At 47.9% G+C, this 15324-nt stretch overlaps 1 protein-coding gene across 1 annotated transcript in view; it reads left to right on the top strand.

Moving 5' to 3' along the window:
- The first annotated feature begins 8509 nt into the window (after positions 1–8509).
- Positions 8510–15324, top strand: part of LOC144503086 (uncharacterized) — a 37122-nt gene continuing 30307 nt past the window's right edge. The window contains exons 1-4 of the mRNA XM_078227586.1: positions 8510–8698; positions 12585–12754; positions 14316–14461; positions 14974–15144. Of these exons, the coding sequence (XP_078083712.1) occupies positions 12657–12754; positions 14316–14461; positions 14974–15144 (415 nt within the window). The 5' untranslated portion in view covers positions 8510–8698; positions 12585–12656. The remainder of the gene's footprint in view (positions 8699–12584; positions 12755–14315; positions 14462–14973; positions 15145–15324) is intronic.

Genomic DNA, 15324 nt, shown 5'->3' with positions numbered 1-15324 from the left:
GTTTCCTCTGGGTGCTCCGGTTTCCTCCCACAATCCAAAAATGTGCCGGTTAGGTGGATTGACCATGCTAAAATTGACCCTAGTGTCAGGGGAATTAGCAGGGTAAATGTGTTGCGGTTGCAGGAATAGGGCCTAGATGGGATTGTGATTGGTACAGACCCGATGGGCCAAATGGCCTCTTCTATACTGTAGGGATTCTGTGATTCTATGATTCTAAGGTTCCAGGAGCTGGGTGTCGAACGGGCTATGCATATTTAGATGCTACTTTAAACATACTAATCGGCCTCGTGCCCTCTGGTTTGCGGCATTCCAAGGGGACCAGGACGATTGCAAACCGTTTGGCGCCTGGGCGGGAAAACGATTTTTCAGCCTGCGCTCCATTTTCCAGGATCGGCGCCTCGAGGTCGGAAAACCACCCCCGTAGCTTCTATTTTCACAAAGCTGTGTGAAAAAATGACCATTTGTGACAAAATGTACGACAGGCAGCTTTAGCTCACCGGGGGGCGGGGGAGGGCAAAACGTGAGGAGAGGGATGAAAGGGAGAAAGAGCGATGGAGATAATTGGAGATGAGCCTCTCTATCACCTCACTGACAGTTCCAAATATAAAACTTACATTTTCGATGTATAAGTTGACGTGCCCAGAGAAATGCACTTGATAAAGTGACAGTGGAACTCCTTATTTAAATCAGTCCCCACCCTGAGTGTAAATAAAGGCTAAACTCAAACCGGGCGTCCGTTAGTGCGCTCGAGCGCGGTTACCATGGCGACCGCGAACACGCTCGAGCGGCTTCTGCCAACGACCATTTGGGAGCACGCAGTCTGCTCGGAGAGCGGGAGAGCTCGGCGCCCCTGGCGCTCGGACTAGATGATAACAACTGCCCCCCCTGAAGAGTGGAAACCTGATGGAAAAATGCGCAGATATTAACCGCAGGCGGAGAACTTTACCGACCTTCAGAGGAGTTCGCGGGAATCAGACAGCGCCGCGTAAAAAGGTACAAACCAGCTCCCCAGCAGGGAATGAAGAGGAGGGAGGTCACACCCGGCTGATTTTCTTTTCTGTCCAGTGGGCGGAATTGTCCGCAAAAAAATGACTTAGGGCGGAATTTTCCATGCAATGGTCCCTTGACCTCAGGCTGGATTTTCCAGGCTTGGGGCGAGCACGGCTGGAAAATCCCACCCTTCGGCCGCCATAGGTGACCACAATTCATAAGCTTTCAGGTAAGTGCTCACGTCTGCGGGAAAGCCAGAGGGCGCGATCTTACCTGCCGTTCACGCCACGCTCCCGCCGCAGCCAGGTCAGAGAATTTGGTGGCGAGCCAAACCGCTGCGGCAAGATGGGAAAATCCCATTGGACATTCCAGTCAGAGGGTGGAATTTTCCCGTCCCACACGCCACAGGATTCGTAGGGTGTGGGACAGAAAATTTGGCCCATTAACGTAGTCTGAATAGCACGTTTCAGGCGGGATAGAGGAGATGTAAAAGGGGTGGGGAAATTGTGCTACTGATTAAGGAGAATATCACAGCTTTACTGTGGGTGGACACCTTAGAGGGCTCATACAGCGAGGCAATATGGGTAGAGCGCAGGAATAGGAAAGGTGTAGTCACAATGTTGGGGTTGACCATAGGCCTCCCAAAAGCCAACAGGAGATAGAGGAACAGATATGGAGTCAGATTTTGGCAAGGTATAAAAGTAACTTGTGGTGGGTGATTTTAACTTCCCCTATATTGACTTGGACTCACTTAGTGCTAGGGGTGTGGATGGGGCAGAGTTTATAAGGAGCATCCACAGGGCTTCTTGAAACAGTATGTAGATAGACCAACTAGGAAAGGGGCCGTGTTGAACCTGGTATTGGGTAATGAGCCTGGCCAGGTGGTCGACATTTCAGTAGGGGAGCAGTTGGGGAACAGTGACCACAATTCAGTAAACTTTAAGGTACTGATGGATAAAGATAAGTGTAGTCCTCAGGTCGAGGTGCTAAATTGGGGGAAGGCTAATTACAACAATATTAATCAGGAACTGAAGAATGTAGATTGGGGACAGATGTTTGAGGGCAAATCAACATCTGGCATGAGGGAGGCTTTCAAGTGCAAGTTGATCGGAATTCAGGACCAGCATGTTCCTATAAGGATGAAGGATAAGTATGGCAAGTTTTGGAGCCTTGGATAACAAGAGATATTGTGAGCCTAGTCAAAGAGAAAAAGGAAGTATTTGTCAAGGCTAGGAGGCTGGGAACACATGAAGCAAGGAAAGTAGAAAGAAACTTAAGGAAGGAGTCAGGAGGGCTAAAAGGGGGAAAAGTAATTGGCCAGCAGGATTAAGGATAATCCCAAGGCTTTTACTACATATATAAAGAGCAAGAGGGTAGCCAGGGAGAGGGTCAGCCCACTCAAGAACAGGGGAGGGAATCTATGGGTGGAGCCAGAGGAAATGCATGAGGTATTAAATGAATACTTTGTGTCAGTATTCACCAAAGAGAAGGACTTGGTGGATGATGAGTCTGGGAGAGGGTGTGTAGATAGTTTGGGATCATATTGAGATCAAAAAGGAGGAGGTATTGGGGGTTTTGAAAAAGACTAAGGTAGACAAGTCCCCAGAGTCTGATGGGATATACCCCAGAATGCTGAGAGAGGCAAGGGAGGAAATTGCTGGGGCCTTGAGAGAAATCTTTATATCCTCACTGGCTACAGGGGAGGTCCCAGAGGATTGGAGAATAGCCAATGTTGTTCCTTTGTTTAAAATGGGTAGCAAGGATAATCCAGGTAATTACAGGCCGGTGAGCCTTACATCAGTGGTAGAGAAATTATTGGAGATGATTCTTTGAGACAGGATTTACTCCCACTTGGAAATAAGTGACGTATTAGCAAGAGGCAACATGGTTTTGTGAAGGTGAGGTTGTGTCTCACTAGGTTGATCGAGCTTTTTGAGGAAGTGACGAAAATGATTGATGAGGGTAGGACAGTGGACGTTGTCTACATGGACTTCAGTAAGGCCTTTGACAAGGTCCCTCATTGGCAGACTGGTACAGAAGGTGAAGTCGCATGGGATCAGAGATGAGTTGGCAAGATGGATACAGAACTGGCTCAGTCATAGAAGTCGGAGAGTAGTAGTAGAAGGGTGCATTTCTGAAAGGAGGGCTGTGATTAGTGGCATTCCTCAGGGATCAGTGCTGGGACCTTTGCTGTTTGTAATACATATAAATAATTTGGAGGAAAACGAATAAAATCTATCTGAGGTAACACAAAAGAAGCAACATTTGCAAGAAGTAAATGAACTATTCTGGAGGAAACTTTGCATCAGAGCTGAACTAAAAGACTTGAAGCGCAAGATTCAAGTTGAGTATAAGCCCGACCCCCATTGCGCCCCACCCTCTTGGCACTGCCCAATGCCCTCTGGGCATTGTCACTTTGCCCCTTGGGCAGTGCCAGGGGACCAAGGCTGGCAATGCCCGGGGGCATTGTCCCCAATACCCAACCATCTGGGGGGCCTCAATGGCCCCCCTTCACTCCAGCAGGGTCGGGCCGCCAGCTTCCCGCAAGTGGGAAGCTATTGTAAACCCCGCTGGTGGAGGGGTAGGGAATAGCAGTCCCAGAGATTTCAGTCCTGGGCCCGCTAATGGGGTTCAAATTATATTTAAATGAGAATTTGAATAATTTACACAGCTCCACACCAGAAATCGGCACGGAACTGACGGCACCCGGAGACTCGCGGAGGCCGTGGTGTCCAGCGGGAAGCCCACTAATCAGCCTCTGCTTGAATCTCCTGGCCTGCTATGCTGCAAAAGCAACGGGTGGGAGAATCACCCCCATAAAATCCTGAGGGGTTTTGATAGGGTTGATATGAAGAGGATGTTTCCTCTTGTGTGAGAAGCTCGTACTCAGGGCCGTTGTTTAAAAATAAGGGATTTCCCCAATTAGAAACAAACGAGAAGAATTTATTTCTCTGAGGCACGAATCTTTGGAACTCTTCTCAAAAGGCAGTGGAAGCAGAATCTTTGAATATTTTGAAGACAGAGCTGGATAGATTATTGATAAGCAAGAGGGTCAAAGATTATTGGGGAAAGGTGGGAATGTGGAGTTGAGGCTACAATCAGATTAGCCATGATCTCATTGAATAGTGGAGCAGACTTGAAGGACAAGTGGACTACTCTTGCTCCTAATTCGTTTGTTCATATCATCATTCACAATTGGATGTGGCAAGACTGCAGAGCTTTGATTTGATCTGTTAGTTATGGGGCACCTAGTTCTGTCTAGAGTATGCTGCTTCTGTTGTATGACATGCAATCCTGTAGTGTAGCTTCACTAGGTTGGCAACTCACTTTTAGGTAATTAAAACAGGAAATGTTGGAAAAACCCAGCAGGTCTGGTAGCATCTGTAGAGAGAGAAACAGAATTAACATTGCGAGTCTGTATAACTCTTCTTTGTAACTGGTCTGAAGAAGGGTCATACAGACTCAAAATGTTAACTCTGCTTCACTCTCCACAGATGCTGCCAGACCTGCTGTGTTTTTCTAGTGTTTTCTGCTTTTATATCAGATTTCTTGCATCTGCAGTATTTTGCTTTCATTTTTAGGTATGCCTGGTGGTGCTCCTGGCATGCCATATGTCTGCTTCATTCCACTAGTCTGCCTATTCCCTCCTGATCTTTAATCTGTAACACACTTCAACCAATTTTGTTTCATTCTATATGTCCTTAAACTATTTAAAAATGCAGTTCACCAAAATGTTTTCATTGTGGTTTTCTAAAAATAAAATCACAAATAAACATCAATTAAAGATGAATAAAGCAAGAATCCTGGAGAAGATTTTATCAGAGAAAAGGGGGTGATTTACTGCCCTCCTCAGCTGGCTGGCAGAAAACCCGATGCCCTGCTGAATGGGGCATCTGCCAAAAATTGGAATTTTTTTTTATTCATTAGTGGGACATGGGCATCGCTGGCTGGCCAGCATTTATTGCCCATCCCTAGTTGCCCTTGAGAAGGTGGTGGTGAGCTGCCTTCTTGAATTGCTGCAGTTCATGTTTTGTGGGTTGACCCACAATGCCATTAGAGAGGGACTTCCAGGATTTTGGCCCAGTGACTGTGAAGGAACGGCGATATATTTCCAAGTCAGGATGGTGAGTGTCTTGGAGGGGAATTTGCAGGTAGTGGTGTTCCCATATATCTGTTGCCCTTGTCCTTCTAGATGGAAGTGGTTGTGGGTTTGGAAGGTGCTGTCTAAGGATCTTTGGTGAATTGCTGCAGTGCATCTTGTAGATAGTACACACTGCTGCTACTGAACGTCGGTGGTGGAGGCATTGAATGTTTGTATGTGATGCCAATCAAGCGGGCTGCTTTGTCATGGATAGTGTCAAGCTTCTTGAGTGTTGTTGGAGCTGCACCCACCCAGGCAAATGGAGAGTATTCCATCACACTCCTGACTTGTGCCTTGTAGATGGTGGATAGGCTCTGGGGATTCAGGAGGTGAGTTACTCACTGCAGTATTCCTAGCCTCTGACCTGCTCTTGTAGGCACTGTGGTTATGTGGCAGTTGAGTTTCTGATCAATGGTTACCCCAAGGATATTGACAGTGGGGGATTCAGTGATGGTTACACCATTGAATGTCAAGGGGTGGTGGTTAGAGTGTCTCTTATTGGTGATGGTCATTGCCTGGCATTTGTGAATGTCACTTGCCACTTCTCAGCCCAAGCCTGGATATTAACCAGATTTTGTTGCATTTGAACATGGACTGCTTCAGTATCTGAGGAGACGTGAATGGTGCTGAACATTGTGCAATCATCAGTGAACATCCCCACTTCTGACCTTCGGGAATTCCCAGTGGGCGTGAGGGCTGTCAGGATTCATTCAACCCGAGTTGATGGCCCCAATCCGTTTCCCACCCACAGTGGGCGGCAACCTAATAATTATGCAAACTCGCTAATTTTAATACAGTTAGGAGATTTGATGGCCCATTCATCAGACCCCATTATTCACCCGGTCCCCCAAGCTGGAATAGTACCGGGCAGGCTTTACTGTTGTTAACCACATGAGGACATGGTGTGCTGAACCCCAACAGTCCAGGAGAGCACCACCAACCCCCTCAGAAGATAGGGGCATCCTCCCCCTACCACTCACATCACGGCCCACACAACGTAGGCATGACGGTGACCCAACGCAACCCCTCCTCAGACCCCCTACACAGGCCCCCTCCCCCAACAGACCCCCAACTCAGCCCCTCTTCAAGCCATGCATCTTGGCAATGCCAATGATACACTGCACTCTGGCATTGACACCCTGGACTAGTGTCTTGAGCCCTGAGGGGGCTCAAGGAGGTAGGTCCAGTGGCAATTTGCCCTCTGCCACTGCCAGGCTGCAGAGGAAGGGTCCCTCAAGGGTCATGGGGTTGAGTGGGCATGGGCTGGGGGCAAGATGTTGACTTCGCCACTCTTCCCTTGAATTGGAATGTCGTGGCTGGACTGTCTCTTCTAGCGCTGGCAGACCTGAAGATCACCCCTGGCATGATGATTTCAGGCAGCCCTGTGATCAACATCTGTGTCCCTGCTTGTCAGCTGAAAAAATTTTGAAGTAGTTGGGTCACTTTAATCTCTGGTCACCTGGCAGGCTTTTAAGTCACCACAGCATTCCTTTTTGCAGCAGAGATTCCCTTTTCGCCCTGTCAGAAGCTGTAGGTATGAACTCTTTGAAGTCCTCTGACAGAGAGGAGATGTCAATTTCATGTGGGGGCTCAGCACAGTTCCATTCTATACAGCTGTGCACCCAGCCCCAATGTATGCACACAGCTTTGATATGAGGTTTCTGAGGTTTCCTAGCAAGCTAAAATCTTTGAAACCCTCTTTATTCAACTGTAGAGCCTTGATTTGTCAATTTCAAAGTTCAGCTGTGAAAGAGGTCTCCATTGAGAGCTGTATTTATTGACCTTTTCCTTCACGTTTGAATGCATCTCAAGTGATTTGCAAAAGAGGAAGTTAAACCACTTATTCCTTCTGACAAAAGCACAGGCTGTCAATCAGGCTTCGAGTGAATGCCAACATTGCAGTTAGGATCAATGGAGGAACTTGAGATGCTTTTTCATTTTTTGGGAGCGAGGGGCCTGTCTGCTCTTGGAACAGCAGGACTGGATGACAGGTTCCCGGAAATGAGCTCATTAGCATCTTTCAGGTGGGGGGAAACCCACCTGACAAGTGCTCCCAGTGCCAGTGAGAAACACTTCTGTTTCCCTGCCAGCATGGGCACTTAGTCTGAAAAATAGAGAATTCTGCCCATAGGACGGTATTTTACCATTTTCTGTCTAAGTGCCAGGTGGGCATGGAACTGGGAGAGTTCCAGATCTGTTTTTTGGGCACATTTTCAGGCCCCCCCCCCCATACGCATTCTGGCTGCAAAACTTTGAGCAGGTCCATTGCTCACTGCAGAAGCTTGTGGGCGGGGCTTAATGTGCCCGAAAGCCTGCAGCTCCGATCACAGTCTCCAACTGCGCATGCGCAGAAAAAAAAAATAAAGCAGCTCCCCTGCCAGATCCTTCTCAGGCCAGATAATGCATCCCCCAGAGACATTGGACCCCTCCTCCAACATTACTGACTCCCTTATCCCCCCACCGCCACCAAGACTGATCGCGGCACCGCCGCCCAGACCGATTGCAGCCCCCCTCCCCCACCAATCGCACGCAGAGTGACAGCGACCCCCCCCCCAACCCCCCCAACCCCCGCCGATTACAGACAGAGTGGCAACGGTCCCACACTCCCCCGCCGATCGCAAGCAAAGTGGCAACGGTTGTTTCCCCCCCCCCCCGAACCACCTGTATATGGCCCCCATCTCCCCCTGGCTCCAATGGCTGTCTGACACTTCCCTCTTTCTCCCCTGTCTCCAATCATTTCAGAGGCACAGATCCCCCACCCCTCCATCAGCACACCTGCAAGTGCTCACTGGCTTTCCCCTCAATGGTAACAAGAAAACTGCATTTAACTTGATGAGATGCTCTCCCAAACTGCCTGCAGCTGATTTGTCCTAACAAGGAGCAGCTCCATAAAAACCCCAAGGATGGAAAGACAGGCAGACAATGCTGGAAAAAATGTTGTCTAAGAAGGCAGCCCCCAGACTTGTGGATTCAGACCTGACCAGGTTGCTGGACACTGTGGAGGCAAGGCGGGGTACTCTCTTTCCCCCCAGCAGGACTTCATCCAAGCAGAAGTGATGGGAAAGTGGCCTGGGAGGCAGTGGCCGCCTCTGTGAGTGTCAAGGCACTGGCTCAGAGAACAGGCAAGCAGTGCCGAAGAAAGGTCAATTACCTCATCCAGGCAGCAAGGGTGAGTGTTTGACCCCATCTAGCATCTTCCCCCAGATCCCCCCAGCCCCAGCACCCTGCACCCTGCACGCTTCCCACCCGTGACCCCCAAGCACTTCTTTCCTCATCCCCCCCCCCAAAGAGTATCACATCGCTTGCCCTCTGAGGACCATCCCCGATACTCTGCAGGAGTCATGCCATCATTTTTTTCATGACTCCTTCTGTCCCCATAGGAAAAGACTGCCCATAACTGTCGGGAGAGGGGATGGTGAACCTGATCTTTGCGGAGCGGGCATGGTGCTGTCTGGAGAGGAGGACATCCGGGCCATCAGCGACAGCATGGTTGGCCTGGAGTGGAGAAGTGAGCACCTGTCAATCCTCTGCTCAATTTGAGTCAATTACTGGGGGCACAGGTTTAAGGTGAGAGAGACAAGGTTTGAAGGAGATGTACAAGGCAATTTTTTTTAACAGAGAGTGGTGGGTGTCTGGAACTCGCTGCCGGGGGAGGTCATGGAAGCAGATACGATAGTGACTTTTAAGGGGCGTCCTGACAAATACACAAATAGGATGGGAATAGAGGGATATGGTCCCCAGAAGGGTAGGGGGGTTAATTCAGATGAGCAGCATGGTCGGTGCAGGCTTCAAGGGCCGAAGGTCCTGTTCCTGTGCTATAATTTTCTTTGTGCTTTGTTCTATGTTCAATGGAGAAATCAAGTTTCTTGCATCCCAGATTCCTGTCCCTCCCTTGCACTTAACCTTGAGCCCTATGTTGCAAGAAGGGGCCCGGTCGCTGCAGGACCATCTGGCATCGTGGCTCCCACTGCGGCCCCCACCCATCTAGTCCCTGACAGCTCCAAAGACTCTCGGAGGAAGTGGATGAAGGGACATCCAAGGGTGGTACCTTTTTGGCATCAGTTTTCACCTCACAACTAACCATCCCAGAGACTTTTACATTGGTGGGTCCAATTAGTGGTGAAGCATCTGGGTCGACCTCTGGTGAGCACAACACATCTGCTGATGTACAGTGGGTGGAGGAGGGAACATCCGAGGCCTCTGGCTCGTGGGGGCCTGCCGGAGGCAAGGACTCAGCATGCCCCAGGTTACATCTGGGTCTCTGAGATCACTTCTCCCTCAACTGCTGGAGATGCAGCAACAGAGCCAGGGAATGCAGGAGAGGCCGACGGACACGCTGGACCAACCTCCCAACAGCCTCGCAGAGTCCCTAGCTATTGCCTGTCTTGTGTGGCTCCCAGGCCAACACTGCAAGGGTGGCATCCATGGTGGAAAGTCTGGGGCAGTGAATCCTCACCATGAGTGGCAGGCTCCAAGTGATGGCTGACTCAACGCAGGCCACAGCAGAGTCCCAGAAGGCCACAGCTGAGGGACTCAACAGGTTTCTCGAGATTCTGCGGCCATGGCTAAGAGGCCGGAGAACTTGCAGGAGACCCATCAGGACAGCGCAGAGACATAGCGGGCTACGGCAGCAGCCCATGAGAACGTGGCCCAGTCACAGAGGGTCATGGCTGAGCAGTTGCAGAGCATGGCCCAGTCTCAGAGGGCCACGGCTGACGGATCCTTCATGCTGATGTCAGTGGGGAAGGCCCCTCAACAATGTGTCACTGAGAAAATGAAGGCATGGCATCCCCAGAACCCTTGAGAGATTCCCTCCCCTCACCCACCCTACCCGCCCTGGGGCCCTGTATGGAGGTTTACTGATCCCTTACCCACTGCACAGATGTGGGCCCAGGTGCCAGCGAGCATGTGGAGCTCAGGTAGTTTGCACCAGGGCATCATCATAATGGTGCTTAGTGAGTCGTCATCACCCTCCTGCCTGCCAAAGAAACTCGCTAACACAGCATACCCAGGCCCACCACTCTGGTGTTACAATGATGCAGGAGATAGTAGAACTTTGGGGCAATGGGGGGGAATGGAACCCATGTGCAGCTACACAAGCCCCTAGTGAGCAAAGCGCCTGGTAATCAGGGCTACCCTCGCCACCCTCGCATGCCTGATCCTTGCTACCAGCCTTCCAGCGCCTGGGTGGTGTTGTTCAGCGTTGTCCTCCTCTTCTTCCTCCTCCTCTTCCTGCTGGGTGGCCTCTTCCCCAGCAATGCCTGGCTATTTGGCTTCCATGTCCTCCTCCAAAAGACCGCCTCGCTGCTGTGCCAGGTTGTGAAGCACACCACCACAATGCGGGAAGATATCAGGGGGCTATATTGTCGGGCCCCACCAGAGCAGTCCAGGCACCTGAACTGCATTTTGAGGAGCCCTATGCACCTCTCCACTATTGAATGGGTGGCAACGTGGGCCTCATTATATCGGGTCTCAGGCCTTCGCACAGGCATCATCAGCCAAGTCCAAAGCGGGTACCCCATGTCACCCACAGCCATCCCTGCAGCCTGGGCTCCTCTTCAAAGACCTCCAGGATATCTGAGCTTCTCAAGATGAAGCTGTCATGCATGTCTGGCACTGATGCACATGATATTCATCTTATGGTCACACATCAATTGCACATTTAGGGAATGGAAGCCCTTTCTAGTCATGAATCGTCATGGATTCTGAAGCGGGGCCTTGAGGACGTGGGTGCAGTCTCTAGCCCCCTGCACATTTGGCATCCCCACAATGGCTGCGAATCCTGCAGCCCATGCTTCCTGCTGGTCCTGGTCCAAGTCAAATTTAAGATACTGGCCAGCCCGGGGCATACTGGGCATCTGTGACCTCCTTCATACAGTTGCGAAATGCCACATAGATCTCCACTGGGGATCTGGAAGGACCCGGTGACATAAAAGTTTAAAGCAGCCGTCAATTTCACAGCCACCGAGAGTGGGTGCCCCCCCCCCGCCCCGAGGTGCCAGGTCCTGCAACAAATGGCACAGGTGTTGCACTGAATTCTTTCAGAGCCGTTGGTGGCACGCGATGTCTGACATTTGCTCGAAGGACACTCGCATGCGGACCTGCCAGGGTCTCCGCTCGCTCCTTCTCCTTCGCCCCTCCTCTGGGCAAATGGCAGCCATGTCCTGCCTCCAGTGGCCATTTCCCTCCATTCCTGCGAGTGGTAAGGCCTGTGCCCCCTCTGCCTGCAATTCATCCTCCTCCTCAGCTCCAGCAGCAACCAAAAGAACAACAAGGTCAATCGGTTGCATCGCAAAGCCATTGCGTCAGTCTGAAGGGGGGGATTTTGGAAAAGGGGAGAGACAGATGGAGGGGTTAAAGAACATTGCTTGCCCCTAGGCCAGCAGCACACACTGCCCACACCCCCACACACGCCCCTGGCAACACAGCTCCCTGAGCTCCCCCACAGCCGCCCAGCAACATAGTCCCCCATCCCCCCTCACAGCCTCCCAGCAACACAGCCCCCATCCCCCCACAGCCCCCCAGCAACACAGTCTTCCCCATCTTCCCCCCAAGTAACACACACCCAGAACCCATGCAGTAGTGACGAGAGACAGTGCTACTTGAAAAGTCCTGAGGCTGCAGCACTGCCACTTCAAAGTGTTTCCAACACATCCTCTACCTGCAATAGTGCTGCGTGCACTAGGACCCAGCAGCACCCTCAAGACCCAAAGTCAGTGCTGAGACCCGGATCCGTGCTGAAAATCGGACATTGGACGCCATGATCAGCAATAGCCCCAAACATTCGCAGACCCCTCCTGACCCAAAACGCAACATGGCCTCCATGAAATGACGCCTCTGTGAGCAGCACGGAGTGATCTGACGGAAGGCACTTACCTTTTCACTAACCCTCACTGATGGAGCACCAGAAGCCGATTTTTAAAGAAGAGGTGTTTTCCAGACCGATCCGGCTGGGGCGAGTGAGATGGTAAAGGTAGGCAGGCTGGTAAATTGGGGTGTACAGCTCATTAATTGCATTGAGATAAATGCAAAAATATTTAAATTGACATCGCACCCATTTGGGCGGGTTCCCAATTGTGCCAATTTTTTTCCCTTCATAAAGTGGGAATGGGCGCAGATCGCGCGAATCGCCTCATGCCTGACATTACCACATTTTCGCACCCAGAAACGGGTGCAACATGATGGTAAAATTCCGCCCATAGTGTTTTACTTCCTATCCTCACCATGTACATAAAAAGTAAAAATAAGGTTTAAAACAATTCTTCATTGATGATGAAAGTGTATTCTAATATTCATTGTGCCATGTTGAGGACCCATCATTTTGGTTTGTGAGTAATACTGTTTTATGATGGAAAGACATCAGTTAAAGATTGTCAGGGAACAGAACTTCAGAACACATGAGCAGATGTTAATGCACATTATGAGACTTAACAAATAATTCTTTCTTTTTTAGAGCCAATTAGATTCTTCTGTAAATTGTGTACAAGCCTTCGAACTGATCAAGCCAACGGTCTTTAAAGTTGCTATGAAGAACAAGTATGAAATTAGAACCACAGAACAATGCCCATCTTTCAAACAACCTCCTGATTCTTCTCAACTAAATCTAGGTAAAGTAACAACATGGTAAGTAATCAATAGTCATTTTTAGTTTTGTTAAAATGAATATAATACACACTAACTTGGTTGTAAGCATGGTAAATAGGTCTTTTTCATTTCATGTTTTGGATACTTAAACTTGGCAGGTCAAGCCACAGTACTCCAGAGCACTGCAGATGGTTGACCTGCTTATCTGGTTCATTCATGAAACCTTCAGGCATTTACCCATTATCGAGTGATGAGGTTCTTCTCATAACTCCAGACAACCCGACAAGTCAATCCTGTAACATGTAGATTGGCCCAGATAAGCAACCAGAAGGGGTACAGATAAGTTATGCAGTAGCTGGTCACATTACAGAACTGCTGTGAATACCCTTCACCCTGGATTTTAATTGCCAACCTCCACCTTTGCTCTCTGTTCTTGGGTTCATGGAATATGTTCATATAAGAGAAAAATGGCAATGCCTAAGCAATCGAGAATATAACCAATTGAATGTAATGCATCACTGGTTTCTGGCCTAATGTATTACTGAGGGGAGAGTGCAAGCTCACAGCAGCCTGGTAATGGAAATAGTAAGTAACATCCCTTGGTTAGCACTCATATAGCAATAATTATGATGAAATGTTCGATCATTTCAGGCAAACTGATAGTACAGACTAATTCTTGGGTACGTACAAGTTAAAAAAAGATAATTTCAGGACAATGAGGAAAAAAACTTGGGTTTACAGTAAAGAAAACCTAGTTAAGGATAACTTTTAGGACGCAACTACTAAATGCTAGAAAGGTACATATCAATGATTAGTACACACAGATTAGAGAAATATAACCCTTAATCAGATTCTGAAAAAGGTCCCGTCCATGTAGGTATCATTCTTTGTTGAACTTTGGGGTTGCATGGGCACGATGCAAAGTGAGATTCTTACTGACCTGCTGACTTTTACATTGTCGGTCAGCTTTTCTTGGTGACAGTCCAGCTGTTGAAGGAAGGGTTGAGAGTTCGAATTGCTTCCCAAAAAGAATCCGCATTGCTTTTTTTTCTGATCTCCAATTGGTGTACATCCTGTATGTATTTTATCTATGTTTGTCATGAGAGGGTTATGCTTAATGATAGTGGTGGCTGCACCTTCTTGGAACCAATACTGAGAGCTACCAGAATGGCAGTATGTTGCATTTTCTGTCAAGTATTTGTTAATATTTGTAATTTATGATGGTACTTATTTGTCAAGTTTCCTTCTACTTTAAATTAAGTGAGTAAAACAATGTGTGTGGTCAAATCTAAGTCAAGAAATGTAAAGAAAAATCGATCTGAGACTATCCAAGAATTGAGGTCTCTGTGCCTCTTTGTCATGGAATCAAGAATGGAAATTATACTTATTGTCACTGGGAGAAATGAAACCCAGAAGAGATGAAATTATTGAGTTACTGTAAGGTAGGTTTTGAACCTAGTACAGTGGCATTGGTGGTAGCATGGAAGCAAGCTATTCTGTACATATAACTACAGAAAAGAAACATGAGCCTTTATTGCGAAGTAATATATGATTTTAAAAAGCTGATAAATAATTTGTACCTATTTATTTTAATTATAAGGAGAAGTATAAACTCCATGCCTGCATCACTACATAGGCAAACTCCTCAAAATAGGCACACAGCCACAGAATCTCAAAGATGTCCTTCCAGATCAACAAATCCAAAAGCTAAAACACCAGTTGAGGACAGAATGTCTGTTATGACAGGTAATGGTACTAATGCAATTGAATTTAAGATTTATATTCCAAAATAATGTTTGGGTCCTTAGTGGGAAAGGAATCATGTCTTGAATTAGAATTTTATTAAACAATACATTAAACTAAGCGCTGAATTTCCTAAGCAGTAGTTCTGATAGCAAAACCTCTGATTGAATGACTTAAACCTATCCACACTTAAGTCCCTTGAATGGATATGATGAGTCAGTGCAGCTGCCTGCCATAATTCTGAATTATTTCCAGAATTCAGTATGAAAATCAATGTCCACAATGTCTCACATGCAATCATATACAAAATCTATATTTTTTTCTAATTATGCACATGAATTGGGGGGTGTGGCATGAAGAACAAATACTTGGTACCCTAATAATTAGCAGTGGTGTTCCTTCAATCAGTATTTACACTATGTGGCAGTCAATATGCTTTACCCTGATGATAAACATTTAATACAGTTTTTCTTTTTTTGGTTTTATTCTCCTCCTCCCCAAATTTTCACATGCAGCATATGGGACAAAATGTGGCCTTTTGGAGCGAACAAGCAGCAGAGCGTCTTCATGTCTTAGTCCTACATTCGCAAAGAATGAATCAGAAATCAGAGAACTCAAATTTAAAAGTTTAGATGATGAACTAGAAAAACTTATTCAGCAGATTATTGATGAACAGCATATAGCAAGTAAGTATAATCATTCAAAAAGTTGTTGAAGGCAATTAAATTGTGTCTAAAGTTAGAAGGTGAGTGCCAGCAAAATGTATTTATTTTAGTGGTCCTGAATATGTTTACTGAGCACAGGATTTTCCCTTATTGCATTCAACTGCAACTTATTTTTCAATTGCAATTGTAGAATTCTAACCC

The sequence above is a fragment of the Mustelus asterias genome, chromosome 13 (genome assembly GCF_964213995.1).
Source record: "Mustelus asterias chromosome 13, sMusAst1.hap1.1, whole genome shotgun sequence".
In the NCBI taxonomy this organism is placed as follows: domain Eukaryota; kingdom Metazoa; phylum Chordata; class Chondrichthyes; order Carcharhiniformes; family Triakidae; genus Mustelus; species Mustelus asterias.
This window is presented reverse-complemented; position numbering and strand designations above follow the sequence as displayed.